The sequence below is a fragment of the Diorhabda carinulata genome, chromosome 5, assembly GCF_026250575.1.
Source record: "Diorhabda carinulata isolate Delta chromosome 5, icDioCari1.1, whole genome shotgun sequence".
Classification (NCBI taxonomy): Eukaryota; Metazoa; Arthropoda; class Insecta; order Coleoptera; family Chrysomelidae; genus Diorhabda; species Diorhabda carinulata.
The window spans coordinates 19,822,255-19,839,466 of record NC_079464.1 but is presented as its reverse complement, the minus strand read 5'-3'; the positions used below and the strand labels follow the sequence as shown (position 1 = coordinate 19,839,466).

Sequence of the window (17,212 nt, the reverse complement as noted above, 5' to 3'; positions counted from 1 at the left end):
TCAGTTGGGGGCCTTAGGATCAAACCCGGGCTCAACGTGTTAGTTTATAATAATAACCCTCCGCGCGTTAATGTTAGGCTGGGCGCACCTTCTCGAATGCGAGTACGTTGATTAAAAATTTTTTTCAGCTATACAAAGTAAATTGAAGAATCTAAAAAAATTATAGTATTATCTAAACATTTTAGAGAATTTTTTTATGTCAATTTTTCTACAAACTATACGATTTTTTATTAACAAAATTTTCTTCATTTTGATCGTTCTAAACTAAAAGAATGTTTAAAAAAATTTCCGTAAAATTTTTTCGTTTCCTGGAGCCTTTTCTATATAAATACGAAGCAAAATTATGTCATAGAAGTTTTAGAAAAATAGTTACTGTTTATAATAATTGTTTTAAGATAATCAAAAAACACAATACTATTGTAATTTTTTTTCTCATACTGTACTGTGAAGTCGACTTCACATCTTTGTACTTCACGTGCTCTTAAATTCTCCCAATCTCATTTAAAATAATTAGAAATAAAAAGGTAGTTTTTACTGGATGTACTTTTTTATTTTTGATAATGCTGGAAGATGCGTGGTTTTGGTTTAATACTTGTACAAAAGTTTCACTCCCTTGTATAATTCTTGCTATTTTCTTGCTCTCGACGGATTCTACTTTATTTTAATATAAAATTATAACTCTTAAGCATTCAAACTATACAATATTTTTTTAGATTTTCAAATATACAAAATTGTTTTTGACTTTTGAAGCGGTGCGGGCAAACTAGCAATGACACGCGGAGGGTTATTTTCAATATTAAATTAAAATTATAAATAATGAAGGTACAATTCCGGAAATTACAACATTTTTAATAAATTCCTTCCTCTTTAAGGATCTTTTTTTAAAAACTCGAAAATGTTTATGTTCACAAGCTATAATCGGAAAAGCAAACACTATTTTTTGAACGTTTATTATTGTTAATAACTTTTTTATAAACTCATTAATTTTTTAATCACAATGATCTAGATATAATTATCAATAAACTTATCCACACATTTTTTTATAGTATATTGACTTAATACCTTTTTGAACTTGTAGACTAGACTATAACAGAAAGGTTAATATAAGCAGTCAAGCTACAAAATGTTTTAGACGGTTTAGAAAACGGTTTTGGTTAGGTACAATTTAAATCGGAATGTGTTCAGTTTTTGTTGAAGATTGTGAACAGTTTAATAGTGTTTAAACATTTTTAAAAGGATATATATGGGCAGTTTTTTTTTTAAAAAAAGGAGAGAAATCTGTTACAAGTAAGGTATTGATAATTATCCATATTTTTATCGACTATTCTTGCTTTTAGTGCTGACTTTAGACATAAGTTGTGAACGACTTTTTACCTTCGATTTGATTATAACATATTCCCGAAAAAAATACGCAAGCACGATTCGCGTGTAATGAAAACAGTTATCTGTACATATTAAGCATCTTACTACCAAAATAATAACTTTTAAAAAGATGTGCAGGCTGGGTTCACAGTAGATCTGTTGCCGAAAAATTTTTATCTGTTACTGACTACATATGATACACTTTTTTCAAAAATGAAATAAGGTTTCTGTTAGCTGTAGTCTCTAAGTACATAAACAAAAAAAATTAAACATTGAGTTCTAAAAAACTTTGTTTCAATTATATTCTCTGATGTATAAACTTTAAATGACGTATCAGGGTCCAATAATAGTCAGACATTCTATTCACAATACAGAAAACCTGGTAGCTTTCTTTCATGACGCAAAGGTTCTGATGCAAACGTTCTTCATTACCTCACCAATTGCCGATGTAGTCCTTGAAGAACCTTGTCCTCCCGGACAACTGTCCTCCATTTTCCTCGACGTCGTACTTTTCTCTGCCAGTTTCGGACGCTTAGTTCTTTTAGGTCCTGCTCTACGTCGTCCCGGTAGTTTGATATCTGCTACCAGGCTGGGTTCTCCATAAAGGGAGTAAATCTTAGCGTTAGTACTGATGCGCCATTCTTCTTGTGTCTTTGATTGGGTCATAAATGCGCCGAATGATTTTCCTCTCTCACGACTTGAGTCTTGATTCGCTCTAGCAGTTATTGTCCAGGTTTCAGAAGCATACATGACAACTGATCTTAGTACTGTAGGGTAGATCCTCGTAGTAGGTGGGATTTCAGCATCTTCTGGGCATAGTAATACGCCTTGTTTCCAGCTTTCACTCTCTCCTGTGTCTCCAGTGCAGTCTCGTTGTTTTCAGTTATGAGAGAGTCATGATATTTAATCTATTCAAGCATGTACTTCGTTTTAGCTTCGTTCACACCGAACCCTGCTCGATTGGATTCTTCATTATATGTCCGGAAGTTCTATTTTCCTTCTGCTTAGTTGGTCAACATCGTCTTCGTAGGCCACCTTCTGTCTTAATTGGTTGAGTAGGGTTCCTTCCGACTTAGTCTGCAGGGTTCCAAATATTATTTCCAAGGCATATTGAACAGAACAGAAGAAAGATCATCGCCCTTGTTTCAGACCTCTCATCTTGCTTGGTGTTCACTACCAGTTTTATTAGCTTGTCTGGCATTCCAATACTCAGCGTCTCATAAAGGTAGTTTCGGTAAAGTCCCACCAGGGTTCGTAAGAAGGGGATGTCATGAACAATGCTGAAGGTAGAAGGATGTAAAGATGTTGGTTTTTACTCACATTAAGGCTTTCTACACACTGAGCTACTCATTTTAAACTAATTACTGACGCGATTCACTGACTAATTCAACTAGTTACTAATTAGTAGTTTCATTGAATAACATTGATAGTAAACTCAACAGGGATTAGTTAATGATTCGCGTCAGTAATTAGTTTCGAACGAGTAGCTCGTATGTAGAAGGCGTAAGAAGTTTATAAAATAAAGGTGACTTGGAATTCCCATAAGAAGGCAAATTGGAACAAAATGGAATTTTCTGGGTCATGCATCGTCAGTCGAGGGTCGAAGGATTATTGCTTTATTGAGGAAGTTGTTCGGGGAAATGGTAGAAAAATGAAAAATATCGAGAAAGAAATTTATTTGTAAATACCAGGGCAGATGGCATGGTCGCTTGAAACACAAATTGCAAAAGTAATAATTTTCCGAAATAAACATCTTTAACATTTTATTAGTTATGAATAACTAATCCAATAATTGAAGTTTCAGTTTCGTTACCATATTTTTTGTAGAAAAAATAAAAACCGTGTGGAATCCCGTTTTATTTCTGTCATTCAAGGTCTGGAACGTCGCCACTTACTCTTCTAATATATCTATTAAAAGCAGAACTAATACAATAGAGGATTTTATAAGTTTAGAAGATATATTTTTGGAAAATGTATAATATAAGAGTATAATTAAAACAAATTAAAACAGAGAAGAAACATACCTCTCGTTCTATCAAATATTTGAGATTGGCCACTTCTTGGTAATAGATGAAACTGATATGCAAAAAGAAGTAAGAAAGTAATATCGTGATTTTAACTTTGAATTCCAACAATTAAATACCTCCAATACTATTTAATCGATTTTTTCCAAGGTTTGTGTGCGGTCTTGCTTTGTCGCTTTGCAGAATTAATATATGCATTAACAATTTCAGCATTTCAAAAAGAAGAATTTCCTGTATAGTCCACCAAACACACAGTGTGGAGAAAGCCACTGCCTTTGCCATTCTATATTATCATATAGGACGGATTTTCCTTCCTAACTGATCAACCAATCAAAAAACGATTGTGTGTGGATCGGTTGACTTTATTCTTTGTGCAGACTCTGCTCTGTTTGTTTTTAAAGTATGCCGCAAATGTTTTGACTAAGGTTGATTAGGGAGTTTCTAGTTTATCTGACATGAATTTGCTTCAAAAACAGGCTCAATAATATCGTTGCCTATTGCTGTTGATTTGGAGAAATCAACAAACTTTATATTTATGTCTATTGTCATTTTGAAGGCTGTTCTTTGAAACCTGAATTTATCAATATGACCATTATGAGAAAGTTAAAATCTTTATAATATTACTCCACGAAGCAATTAAGCAGATAGATCAAAAAGGTTTGTACCCAGCTGATAATATTGCAATAATATCCAGAAAGATTGATTGAACATTCAACATTAGAAGATTGTAGGAAAATGGAAGATTTAATAATAGATGATAAAACTTTCAGAGATGCAGATAGACTCAAATATCTTGGAGAAAAAAATACAAAGTGGTAATAGAGCTTATTGTGTGAATTTGAAGCTCATGAAAAACTAAATAACACAAAGAACGAAGTTAAAAATCTACAGGAATTTAATAATGATAATAACTTGCAGTGACTGTTGGGTGGTGATACAAAAAGACCAAGAAAGAATAAGAAAATTTGTGAAAAAAATTTTATCGGAAAAATATATGGAGGAATCAGAATGGACGGAGCAGGTTGAAAAAACATTGTTGCAATAATATCTCGTATTATAAAATATGTCATATATTTTGACCATCGATTATTAACCGTAATTAAACGATCGATTCGACACAATTTATTTGCGTACAATTGACCAATCAGTGAATTATTGTTAATAACACTGCGACAAATATAAACATTTCGTGGCAATTGAATATGAATGTTTAATTCACGTTTATTAATATAATTGTTTGTTTGAAGTCTTCTAAATATTTATCAGTACTTTTGTTTATATACAACATAATTTTTTATAATAAACAAAATAGTTTTTTTGCTCATGTATGAAACTGAATTAAATGATAACAAATCCATTTGGTTTTGATGTCATAAAATTCTAAATATTTGCTTCACAGTAGAAGAGAATAAACTGACATTGTGTATAGACGTGAAGTATGACATTTAACAGCCAAGAGCAGAAGTTAGAGGTGCTGAAGGTGATAGAGAAATTGGAAATAGAGAAAGAGCTGGGAATTGATAAAATGCTCAAGGATTTGAAATTATAATTATATATTAAAATTATAATAATTTCGGTTTTATAGTAGAAAATAAAACACTCTTTTGTGTTATAGTTTTTTATATATTTTCCATTCTGGTTATGCCATGTTGCCATTTCTGGTCCGTATCAGCACAAAACTGAACCAAATGTAATTGAAGGTCATCGTCATTTGTGAAAGTTTGCATGACTTCCCAGCCAAGCTCCAATGGTTTCCCACGAGTTGCCAAATATGTGTGAGCCCTTGCATTATCATGTTGGAACTCTAAACCTTTCCGATTTGACAATTCTGATCGTTTTTCTTTGATTGCTTCATCTAGTTTCATTAATTGTTGACAGTAAACATCAGAATTGATCGTTTGGTTCCTTAGAAGCAGCTCAAATAACAAAAAACCTTTGTAATCCTACCAAACTCACAACATTAGCTTTTTTTGTTGTTTTACAGCTTTCGTGTTTTCTCCATGATCGTTTTCGAACTATGTTACTATAAAGGATCCATTTTTCAACACCAGTGATGATTCTTTTCAAGAAAAAGTCAGTTTCATTTCGTTTAGGGTGCACATCGCAAATATTGATTCTTTGTGTTAAATGAATTTCTTTCAATTCAGCCTCAGATATTTTTCAGTATTTTTCAATTGTTTTGCGATACATGTAGCCTCTCTAACAGTTATATGATGATTCTCTTCAATTGTCACTTTTGGTCATCATCAACTTCAGTAGGCCGACCATCTTTGTGGGAAAAATTTTCAGAATGGAATTTTTCATATCGATTCTGATACGTGCGCTTTGTTAAGCAATCAGCACCATAAACTTCATATACTTCTTTGTGAGCCGCAGCAGCTTTCTGACAATAAGCGGAAAATTAAGTGCTAATTAAGTGCCATCTTCTTCTTCTTAAAGTGCCATCTTCGGACCAAAGATGGCGACCATCATAACTGTTTGTATTTTACTCACAGCTGCTCTAAACAATTGGTTTGATGTGAAGTTAATCCATTCTATTTTTCCCTGCATAATCAATCTCTGGAATTCGTATCGTTGTCCCCTAATTACATGACCGAAGTACTTTAATTTGCGGGCTTTTATTCTTCATTTACGTACATGATATTCGTAGTATTCTTCTCAATATCCACATTTTAAACGCATCCAGTTTTTTAATTATTTCTTTGTTTGAAGAAGCTGCCTCAATTCCGTACAAAAGGATTGACTATATGTAACATTTCAACTTTCTCTTTTTGAATTCGTTATTCATGTTTCTACATCGAAAGTTTTTCATTAATTCATAAAATGCACTGCGAGCAATTTCAATTCTTACTTTTATCTCTTCAGTGCTGTCATTGCCAATAAATTGGAAAAGCAATTGAAATGTGCAAAATCAATAGATAGTTGAAGAAAATATCTTCCATAACTAAATGCTTCATTGTTCAATGATAGAAAAACATTTTTCCGTTCTTGAAGGCGTGAAAAAAATGAATTTTTCTTAGACGTCACGAGAAAAAGACACTATCTCCCGTTGGGAGAAAGACCTAACGTGCTTCCACGAAACAAACTAAAACAGTTGCCAAACTATTTATGATTTAGTCAAAAAACGTATCAAATGCATTTCTGGTGAAATATATTTTTTCGTCCCGCACAATAGTTGCCTTCGTTTCGTTCGGGAAATAAATTTTTTCTTCGACAAAAGATTTCTTTCTTTCTCACTAAGTGCATAGCGCACTCATAAAAAATAGAGCGAATCTTGCTTGTTTTGCGGGGTAAATTCCTATTTTTTCGTGTCATCTCCAAGGACGATCTCAAGGATCTATCGAGGTCACCAATCTTCGCAAGAAAACAAGGAAAAAGTCAATTTTTTTGACGTCCCCGAAAAGTATATGTTTCCAAAGCATCTAATTAACATTAGTCGAAAAAAAAATTTTTTTGAACATATTTCTATCAACATAAATATATATATATATATATATATATATATATATATACAGTTGAACATATGTTAACTTTAGGTCAACGCGATCATTTCTTCAGCCAATTTTAAATATAGTACCAACTAAAACAGATAAAAAGATACATTCTTTGTAGCTACAATTAGTTCCACGTGTAACCGTTCATCCAACGATTTTATTAAGCAATTTCTAATTTTAGCACTCGTGATATAATTTTTTTTCCAAATCTGGGCTTTAAAAGATAGTTGCCAATAATTAGATTCACTTCAAATTATTTTTTGTGAACTTGTATGTCCTATATTTATCTTTAGTTACAAAACTGCAAAGTACATCAGCTTTATCGTGGTATATTGATGTTTATATTAATGATAACAGTTTATATGTGAATATAATAAATCATTTACCTATAGACACGCGACAGGCTAAATCTATGACACCTAAATTGTTTTGTGGGATTATGAATAAATAAATTTCGCTTAACTTTTACAATTTCTCGAGAATTATTATCATGTCGTATTAATTGATTTTTTTCAGACACAATGTCGAATAAACTGTACATTTGGGACGAACAAATGCAAATAACCGCAGCTCCCGAAAAAAAGCCTTTTATTCGTGATGACAAACCGGATGAAATGAATACCGATCGGAATAAGACGGAAGAACGTGGCGGATGGGGGAATAAATTGGATTTTTTAATGTCTTGTATTAGTTTATCTGTAGGATTAGGGAACGTTTGGAGATTTCCGTATTTGTGTTATAAAAATGGCGGAGGTAAGTGGAGAAAATGTTTATCTATGTTGATATGCTTGATGTATCGATGAAATATCCCCTTTTCAACTCAGTTTTTCTACTCTATTGAATATGGCTCCGAAATTTCGTGTTTACCAAGAACCTGTGTTTTATGAAACAATTGTCTTTTGTCTTTGACAACTGCTTTCTTTTCAGACAAAACTATAATTCGTTTTTGTCCATTCTAGAATAAAAAACTACCATTTGATTATGAGAACTCTGTTTTATAAAAAAACTGTCATTTGTCTTTGACAACTGCTTTGCTTTCAGAAAAAACTATAATTCGTTTTTGTCCTTTTCACAATAAATAACTACTTTTTGACCATGAGAACTTTTTTGAAAAAATCGTTCGTCTATGAACCCTATATTTGTCTTTAAAAACTGTCTTTTTTGAAAACAGACTCTGTCTTTGAAAGCATTTGTCTTATGTCTCATATGTTTTGCGGAAACAAACTAAATTTTTTTCTTTGAAAGTAGTTATTTTTTAGTAAAACAAACTACATTTTGACTATGAGACTATAAACAGTCATTTGTCTTTGAAAACTGCCTTTTTCAAAAAACATAAGTATCATTCACTTCTAAAGCCGTCTTTTTTTAGAAAAACAAACTACCTTTTGTCCACGAAACCCTTTTGCTGAAAACATGTGTCAGACAGTGTAATTGTGAGTGTAATGAGTGTATAAATATCACCAACGGCTCCAGAAATTCAAGCTTAGACACGAAAACCAAACATTTGCCTTTTAAAAAATATCATTTCTCTTTGAAGACTATATTTTTCAAAAATAGACTTTCATTTTCCTTCAAAACCTTTTTGAAACACCAGATTATCATTCGTCTTTGAATGTTATCTTGGAATTACCAATAGTCCTTTGGCTTAAATATTTTGAAGTCACTCGGTAAACCGCCATGCTTGCTCGAATGTTTGAACCTAGGCCGTATGAGTGTAGGGCACTTACAGATGGCGTGGTATGCAGTTTTTTCCTCCTCCATACACCAGTGGGACCCCAGCACGTCCATGATTCCCATAGTGTGGATATAGCGTCTTATATGACCGTGTACAGTCGAATATCGCGCATATGTAGTTGAAGCATTTATTTGGTAAAAGAATCAGTAGGCCTATATAAATGTACCTTAGCTTGTCTCATGCCTTGCAAGCAGACTCTTGATTGAGAGACATTGCAATCATCACCTTCTAGCTCTTGTAGTACTTTCTTACATTCCAGCACAAGTCTAGATCACACCGTTCCAGCGATTATGGCTTATATTGCAGCTCAGCCGTCTGAGTAGATTGAGATTACGCTTCTACATACCATCACTACGAATATTTCGGCTTGCTAGACGGTAGCATGTTCCATAAGCACTTATTTTGGGGTGTTTCCAGCAGTAGACTGCCACGGCCAAGCTATTCGTCCTAAAGTCACCTAGGCGCCAATTCGGTCACTGCTCATCTAGATGATTGGACATTAATCCGCGACTTTTATTCAGATTGTTGGCTCTAATTCATTGAGAATATCTAGTATACTGTCTTCGCGAATTTAAATTGTATCATAAGGTCCAAAGGTGGAAGACTCAATAGGATTTTAAGGGCACTACTTGTTTTTATTTTAATTTAATCAATAATTGAATGAAAATAAGTACAAATCTCTTAGGATTTAATAATGGCACATGTCTTTCAAGTATTAGAATTACTTGGTAACTACTGGAAATAATTATTAATAAGTAATATTATAAAAACATCAAGTGTTACCTTAGATTGATGAAAAATTCTTTTCTCTTATTCATGATAAGTTTTCGTAAGTGTAGTTTTTTATTATTTGATTCTGGGGAATATCTAATACATCTTTTCATCCAATTTAGACTGCCATATTGGTTACTCTAACTTCACCGTCTTCATCATCAACTGTTTTCTTTGTAAGTTTGTTGACCAAAACGACTTTGATGGTGCGAATAACCGCTACTTGTACAAAAACAACTTAGTGACTTCATTGTTGGGTACCTGATGCACAAATAGTGTCCCCTTGAAAGAGACAATTTCAGACGACTTATTATTTATGATGGTGTGTTTATCTTCTTTATTTCACACTCTTCGATCACATCCAAGTGGTCCTTACACCATATTATTTCCTGCGATAAAGGACCATCATTGAAAAAGTGAATGTTTTCAATAGTTGATGGCAGTGACGCCTGCACAGATTTAAGATGTGCCCAAATTGCTCCAGCCTTGTAAGATAAGTTAATTGAGATAGTGCAGTGTGAAACTACGGAGGGTTTTAGATAAACGACAATAGTATGTAATGGAATTTGGATTCGCGAACCGCCGAAATAGAAGGATTGAATTGCTTGGTTGTATTTTTAGTTAAGGACTCTCTCAATTGTTTAAAGGCATCGTACTGATGTAATATGTTTGACTATATCATTTTCAAGTTTTGTGATGATATTTCTAGATAACATTTCATGTGTTTTTGTTTTAAATTTCATTACAAATCGTTCTTTTTTCGTTTTCTGATGGTTTCTTACTCACCCACTGTTTTATTAATGTTGTCTTTGAATGATCAAATTCTGTATAAGTTTGAGTTTTTGAGCAGCAGTTAACACATGTTTTCTGTAGACATCACTTAGAATATTGATCACAAAAAAGTAGTTACAACATATTTTGATGATTAGTAATCGTTGTAAGTATTTTTGCCTTCTTAAGAGCAGTAAGTTGAAGGTCAATGTTTTCGTGGGTCGTGCATGTCTTATGAAGAATTTTTATGCTATCAAGTAAATATCTCTTCTGTTTTTTGACTAAGTACGCTGAGTGAAGGGTTTTCTGCGTGGGATTAGACAACTACCTCAATAACAGTATAGTACACGTTCTTGGTAAAGCCTCTGACACCCTACCTCAAAGTGTATGCCAATTAATTGAAACAAAAAAATTATTTAAATGTAAATTAATGAAATATTTATTGTTTTAGGTACATTTTTGATAACTTACCACATCGCAATGATATTTTGTGGAATACCATTATTTTTTCAAGAAGTAGCCGTAGGTCAATATCTGGGATCAGGCGGGATGACTTTCGTTGGTCAACTTTGTCCCATTTTCAAAGGCGTCGGGTACGCCACAATGACCATTGTATTCTTATTGGATGTTTATTATTGTGTCATTATAGCATGGACGTTATTTTATATTTATAGTAGTTTAAGTAGTACATTACCTTGGGCTACATGTGGTGAGTAATATTTGTTACACTAAGTAGGAATAATTTCTGGAACTTGAGCTTTTGGTAACCATAGTTAGAATAAGCTACCAAAAACCAGATTTACATCCCCTTGAATATATATGCGAGTTATAATGGAGGAGATTCTGTCTAGTTTATTTCAACCTCCAAGTGCAGTTATTCCACGGAGATATAGATGTAGACGTCAGCTACTTTTTTTCGATGTCCATAATTTATTTGAAAATGCTGTTTTTATGACAAAAAACCCCGAATGCAATACAAAATGAAATGTAAACGAACAAACTCTAAGGTATTAAACATTGATTCAGTATAATCAATTTCGAAATTACGAAATATCAAAAATTATTTGTCCCAAATCTCCTGAGTCATAAAAATTGTCCTACGATTCGTTTTTAAGTAAATTATGGACGTGTGAGGCTTGTATTCGACTAACACATTAAAAAGTAGATATTGATAAAATGTCTTGCGAATTTTAAACATTTATTCCAATGATTCTACATTTTTTCCAAGTCGCATGGTAGGAAATTTGTAAAATTTCAATGTTAAAAAATAATATGAAGAAATCTCTGGAACAGAAAGGAGTACGATAGGGAACTAATTCAAGTACAATGTACTTTGAAATATATTTAGATTGAGATGTTCAAGACTGCAGAAAGTTTAAAAAAATGATAAAATTGAAACTATGATGAATCTTTTTAAGAAATAATGAAAGTCATATCAGAAAGATGCTTTGGACCAAGAGACTGGCCATACAAACAACCATGGAATTAGGAGCACTTCATAATACCTCAAACTTGGTGGTTAGACGCTTTATACCAAGAGACTGGCCATACAAACAACCATCGAATAAAGAACATTTCATAATACCTCAAACTTGGTGGTTAGACGCATTAGACTAAGAGACTGGTCATACAAACAACCATGGAATCAGGAACACTCCATAATACCTCAAACTTGATGGTTGGACGCATTAGACCAAGAGGCTGGCCATACAAACAACCATGGACTTAGGAACACTTCATAATACCTCAAACTTGGTGGTAAGACGCTTTAAAGCATGAGACTGGGCATACAAACAACCATGGAATCAGGAACAAAATACCTCAAACTTGGTGGTTTGCAATGGAATCAATAATTAGGGTAGTAGATTGTAGTTAGCAACATAATCTTGTTTTATATATAATGCTAATTATTTTGGTATACAATTATGACATATTTTTCTCCATGTTGGATATTTTTATGTTTCTCATCTCTAACATGACCTTTGAGGTGAAATATTAGCCTATAAACTAGCAGAGTGACACTTATAGAAGGAAACTAACTCTCATTGGCTGTACGAAGTACAAGCACTGTTATTTTTCAACGATTAGGATCTCTAAATGAGGCAGTCATATCAGAGTATCTGGAAACAGATATTATAATGACATAGTGACGTTGAAAGAGATAAAAGACATTACGGAGGTATCATATGTTTACACCATAATCATGTTATGGAACCAAAAAAGAGCACAGACAGTATAAAAATATTGATTATCGATTAATACCATAGATGCATTCACTTCTACGCCATGGATCTGTATTTAGGCATATTATTCATCGATTATTTTGATTTTGATAAAAAGAAACAGTTAGCAGTAACTATTACTGTATGTTTTTGAATTAGATGAATGTGCGAGAAATATTCTTTCAAAGTGTCACGATATGATAGTAAAATTCAATGAATCCGACTTCATATTGATTGATCCACTATATTTTCCAGATTTAGCTCCTAGCTATTATTATCTGATTTAGGACCTGGAAAAAATCCTCCAAGTAAAAAAAGGCACTGAATCAAGGTCTCAAAAAGAAGTCGTTTCATAAAAATGACATAGACAAGCACTTAGCTGATTCATACACAGAGTGTACCAAGTTTAAGACAAAAAACTGTATTTTGATGGATAATAAACAATATTATTGAAAAAAAATAATCGATATGCTCAAGTTCATGTTTTATCTTTCAAATAGATCACCCTTTATTTTATAGCACAAATGGTTCCGTTATTTAACATCAATTTTTTTGTTAAGTTTAAAAATTAAGTTTTGACTGTATACTTCAAATTAATTTCAAAATTTGGACTTAATGATATCTTCATATAATTTTTTAAATAAACAATTTCCTGAATGTTGTAAGATTGTTCATTATGAATTTGATTAAAAAAACTTGTATTTAGTTCACTATACCGAGGGTTTATTGATTTGTACTACATCCAAAATCATAGTACTGAAAATTATTTATTCGGAATTTGAGGATGATGATTATAAACATTTAATTTGTAGATAACTGGTGGAACACCGATAATTGTTTTGTTAGAGACAATTCGACGTTGAATACGACAAATATAACCAGGATATCTTCGTCTCCTGTGGAAGAGTTTTTCGAGTGAGATATTTTCTTTAATAATAAGTATTAATATCATATCATCGCGAGATGGTATTTTTTTAATATATATGAAAGCTTCATTTATAACTTTTTCCAATCTAAGCTCGGTGAATAGGATATATGAGATAGAAATTCAAACATTGCGACAACACTCGATGGAAACATCGTCACACGCTTCACCCATCTTGAGTACATCTTTCTCATGTCCAAATTTTTAGATAATATGCGATGTATTGCACTTTTCGAAATGCCTACTATGTCTGCTAGCTAGCGCAGTTTCAGTCTACGATCATCCAGTACCGCTTTGCGGATTTTCTATCACATTTCTGTAGTCGTCACTTCATTTGTTCGAGCACTGCGGAGATGGTCTTCGCAACTCCTACGACCTTGTTTAAACTCTGCTACCTAATATTTTACTGTTGATTACGAAGGAAAAGTTTCACCAAGAGGAGAATCTAGTTCAGCTTTTATATTGGTTGTGTTAATGCCTTGAGTTCGTGGCTTTGCTTCAAATCCAGGAGCCAAACATTTTTTTGGCAGTACGAAAACATCAATCATCTAGTTGGGCTTTTGGACCTCCCCATATCAAAAGTATTTATAACTAAATTCACCCATTCTCTGACTTTAAAGTGGACCAGACTAAACACTGTCTGGGGTCCTATATTTATCTTGTTGTTTGTTGAGGTTGGAAGCATAGTCACGTGGCTGATATAGCCAAGGCAGCTTCAAAAAAATTGGAGCTTTCTCTAAGACCAAAAAGCTATATACTCCGAACCAGCTTCTAATCCTCTACAAGGACCAGATTCGTCCATCTTTGGAAATTGTTCACTTATTATGCTCGAGTCAATACAGAAGAAAGCAGTTCGACTTATAGAGTTGACCAGGAACTTGGAGAGCTTAGAGCATGAGTAAAACTCTGTTTTATCGATACTATCATGACCATTGCTCTTCCGAACTGTCTAACATAATCCCATCTAGAACAAGAACTATTTGATAGGCGGAACGTGGCTAATGAATACCGAGAGGCTCATAACTTCAGTTTATGGATACTCATTTCTTTGGGGAAGTGGAAGTCTGTGGAATCAGCTATTAAGGTACGTCTTTCCCGAGCATTACAACCTACAGAAGTTCGAGATCAATATCCACAGGCATCTACAGATAGCAGTCACTATTTGAACTATTCGAGTGTAAAAGGGTTTACTGACATTCACTTTGAGAGTTTGCAATTTAATGATATTACTTCTAACGATAATAGCTTTCAAAACTTTCAAAATCATTAAATTTTCAAAAAATCGAGGATAGAATACCAATAAATAAATTTAAAAACTAAATTTAATCTATTTATTACTTTTATTTATTCAATTTTGTATTGTATTTTGTGAGTAAATTAAAATTTTTGTTCACCCTATATTAAGTTGATGCCACGCGTTTTTTTGGAATCACCCGTCAACAAAAAATCAGCAAATTAAAAAAAATGGGATGTTCCATTGGAGAAAAGTGTTAAGAAAATGAAAATGAGAACGTTTTATCATTTTTTTTTCTTAAAATATTTATCGGAAAATTTCTTTTATAAATTATTTTTCACATAAAATCATGAATTTTTCTTTTAGTCGTAGATTATTGAATATAACATCGGGTTTGGAGGAAATAGGGGGAATTCAATGGAATATTTTTATAGCTCTTTGTATTGGATGGATATTTGTTTATACGATTTTAAGGAAAGGATTACACCAAAGCGGAAAGGTAGATATAGACATTGAAACCCTACTTAACTTTTATTGAATACTAAATAATTTTATTATGAGGTTTTATTTGTTCACTTTGATGTTTGAAAGTTTCTATTAGAAATAAAGAAAATTGAAATAGAATTATCAGTTCACGTTAACGATTTTTTATAACAAAAAACGCGGGAGTTACAGCCAGTGGCGGCGCTATTCGTTAGCTAACGTCGACGGCCTCGCGCTTAAAGAGGTCTCGCAAAAAACATCGCCTAGTCTAGGTTTTTCTAGAGAAAAACATCGTGAAAACAAAGGTATGAAGGTCTTTAGCTTTTGAAAACCAAATCACTAGACTCTATCAACAAAACTCATTCAGTACATTCTACTAAATAATTTCAAAGAAGTATATTCAAGTGTTTATATATCAATTAGCCAGTGCACCTTCCGCTGAGAGAAGCTTCTCAAAGTTAAAATTGATTAAGACTTACTTGAGAAGCAAAATAAGCCAAGAGGGATTATCTGCATGATCCGTTCTGTCGATTGAAGCTGAAATAACAGCTAGACTTAGTTATGACATAACACTTAAAGAAATTTGTTCCTATTCCTATTTATGTAAATTATTTTTGTCATCAATTGATTTGCAAAAATCCTTCGTAATTCGGCTTATGTCATTTTACGTGTTTTGGAGGCCTCGAAATTATAAAATTATAAAAACTATCGTCTACATGAATGATACTCTTACAATAATGGGATTGTTTCATTTTAATATTCTTGATTGTAAGAAATTGAAAACACTGTTCACACTTTTTGTCGCACGTTATCATCATTCGGTTATCATCTCCAGGTCCAAAGGTAAACTAAAACTAAAGACCTTTCTTTTAATTTTACTACTTTTAATTACTGTTAGAAACATTGAGATACTAAGACGTATGATACACCCATCAAGCGATTGATGTAATTTTTGGTGTTGTATTCAATGTACAATTATAGCAAAGAATGTTTACCTGCAGGATCGGTCAATATTCTTCTTCTTCTTCGTCTTCTCTTATCGCCTGACTTATTATTTAACGTAAAGAATAATCACGTAATCGATTTTTCTCAACAGAAAATGAAATAGATGTGATTCATCATTTAAATGAATGACCGGATGCAAGAGCTTTTCTTAAAACGACTTTTTATATCTGAAAATACTGTTGTTCATAATGCCTCATGACATGAATAAGGCACGTTGATTATGTATAATTATATCTTATAAATTTGCGATGTTTCTGATGTTCCCGTATATTATCTTCCTACTGTTAATGATAGAATCATTTGTAAATTAACTATTCCAAAACTAAATTTTGACTTATTAGTTTGTTGAGGCAATAAATTCACTGTTTATAAAAGATATATTGACAGCATGTTAATTTATTTGTGTATTAGAAGACTAGCCCTGTATAAGTGGAAGTTAGCACAACTATAGAAGCGGTTTACAGAATAAACGCGAGTTTGACGCGCTCTAGACGCTCATAAATGTCAAAGATAGTTCAGATTGTTAAGAAACTGTGTTAACGCACAAAATAATCGGGCTTATACGCGCTCTTGGTCGAAGTTAACCTTTTTACGCGCTGATCGTCGCTGAACGTCAAAAACATAACCTCACTCTTCTAGTGTAGTTTGTAGTTGAATATACCTTGAAACATGACTTTTCTAAACGAGAATTTGTATGTGTTAATATAACAAACAGTCGGTACAAGAAAACTAAAATTTGACAGAATATAGGGAAATATTCTCTATGACAAAACTTGTGATTAACTTTCTGATCTAATGGGTCTCACCCACCAACGCCGTGTCAAATGACGCTTTATATACATTAATCACACATTTCATACGGTGAAGTTAGTATATAATTCATTATAAATAATTAAAACTCGTTGATAACTGTCAAAATTTCTTTATATACGTGCATTTTTGAGGTTATGTTTACTAGCGAACCAGCGTCAGTTCGCGTTCATTCTGTGCATCTCTTGACTCATTACTAGATCCATTTGTCTTCTTATACTATCAATTAACGTTGAGTAGTACAAGTGTTATGATACGGTACAGTACTGCTACTTTCAAAGTGAAACATCTAAAAAAACTAACCTCAAAACGGCTATGGTCGATTTAATATTCTCTTGGCTTCTTTTGATGCGTCGAAAATAATCAAAAAACGGTT

General features: G+C 32.8%; 1 protein-coding gene and 1 long non-coding RNA gene across 4 annotated transcripts in view; one reads left to right on the top strand and one right to left on the bottom strand.

The window, feature by feature from the left end:
- Positions 1 to 1,100: 1,100 nt before the first annotated feature.
- Positions 1,101 to 17,212, top strand: part of LOC130893676 (sodium- and chloride-dependent GABA transporter 1-like) — a 28,038-nt gene continuing 11,926 nt past the window's right edge. The window contains exons 1-5 of one of the 3 annotated variants that reach the window (XM_057799955.1): positions 1,101 to 1,292; positions 7,397 to 7,633; positions 10,609 to 10,866; positions 13,192 to 13,294; positions 14,905 to 15,037. In XM_057799955.1, coding sequence (XP_057655938.1) covers positions 7,402 to 7,633; positions 10,609 to 10,866; positions 13,192 to 13,294; positions 14,905 to 15,037 — 726 coding nt within the window. In that variant the 5' untranslated portion in view covers positions 1,101 to 1,292; positions 7,397 to 7,401. Of the gene's footprint in view, positions 1,293 to 7,006; positions 7,208 to 7,396; positions 7,634 to 10,608; positions 10,867 to 13,191; positions 13,295 to 14,904; positions 15,038 to 17,212 lie in introns of those variants that run through there. The other 2 variants (XM_057799956.1, XM_057799957.1) reach the window with 2 other exon arrangements.
- LOC130893677 (uncharacterized) lies at positions 15,757 to 16,069 on the bottom strand. The gene is made up of 2 exons (XR_009059236.1): positions 16,017 to 16,069; positions 15,757 to 15,875 (listed from the first exon to the last, which is right to left on the bottom strand). It is a non-coding gene; the product is annotated as an uncharacterized LOC130893677 (long non-coding RNA).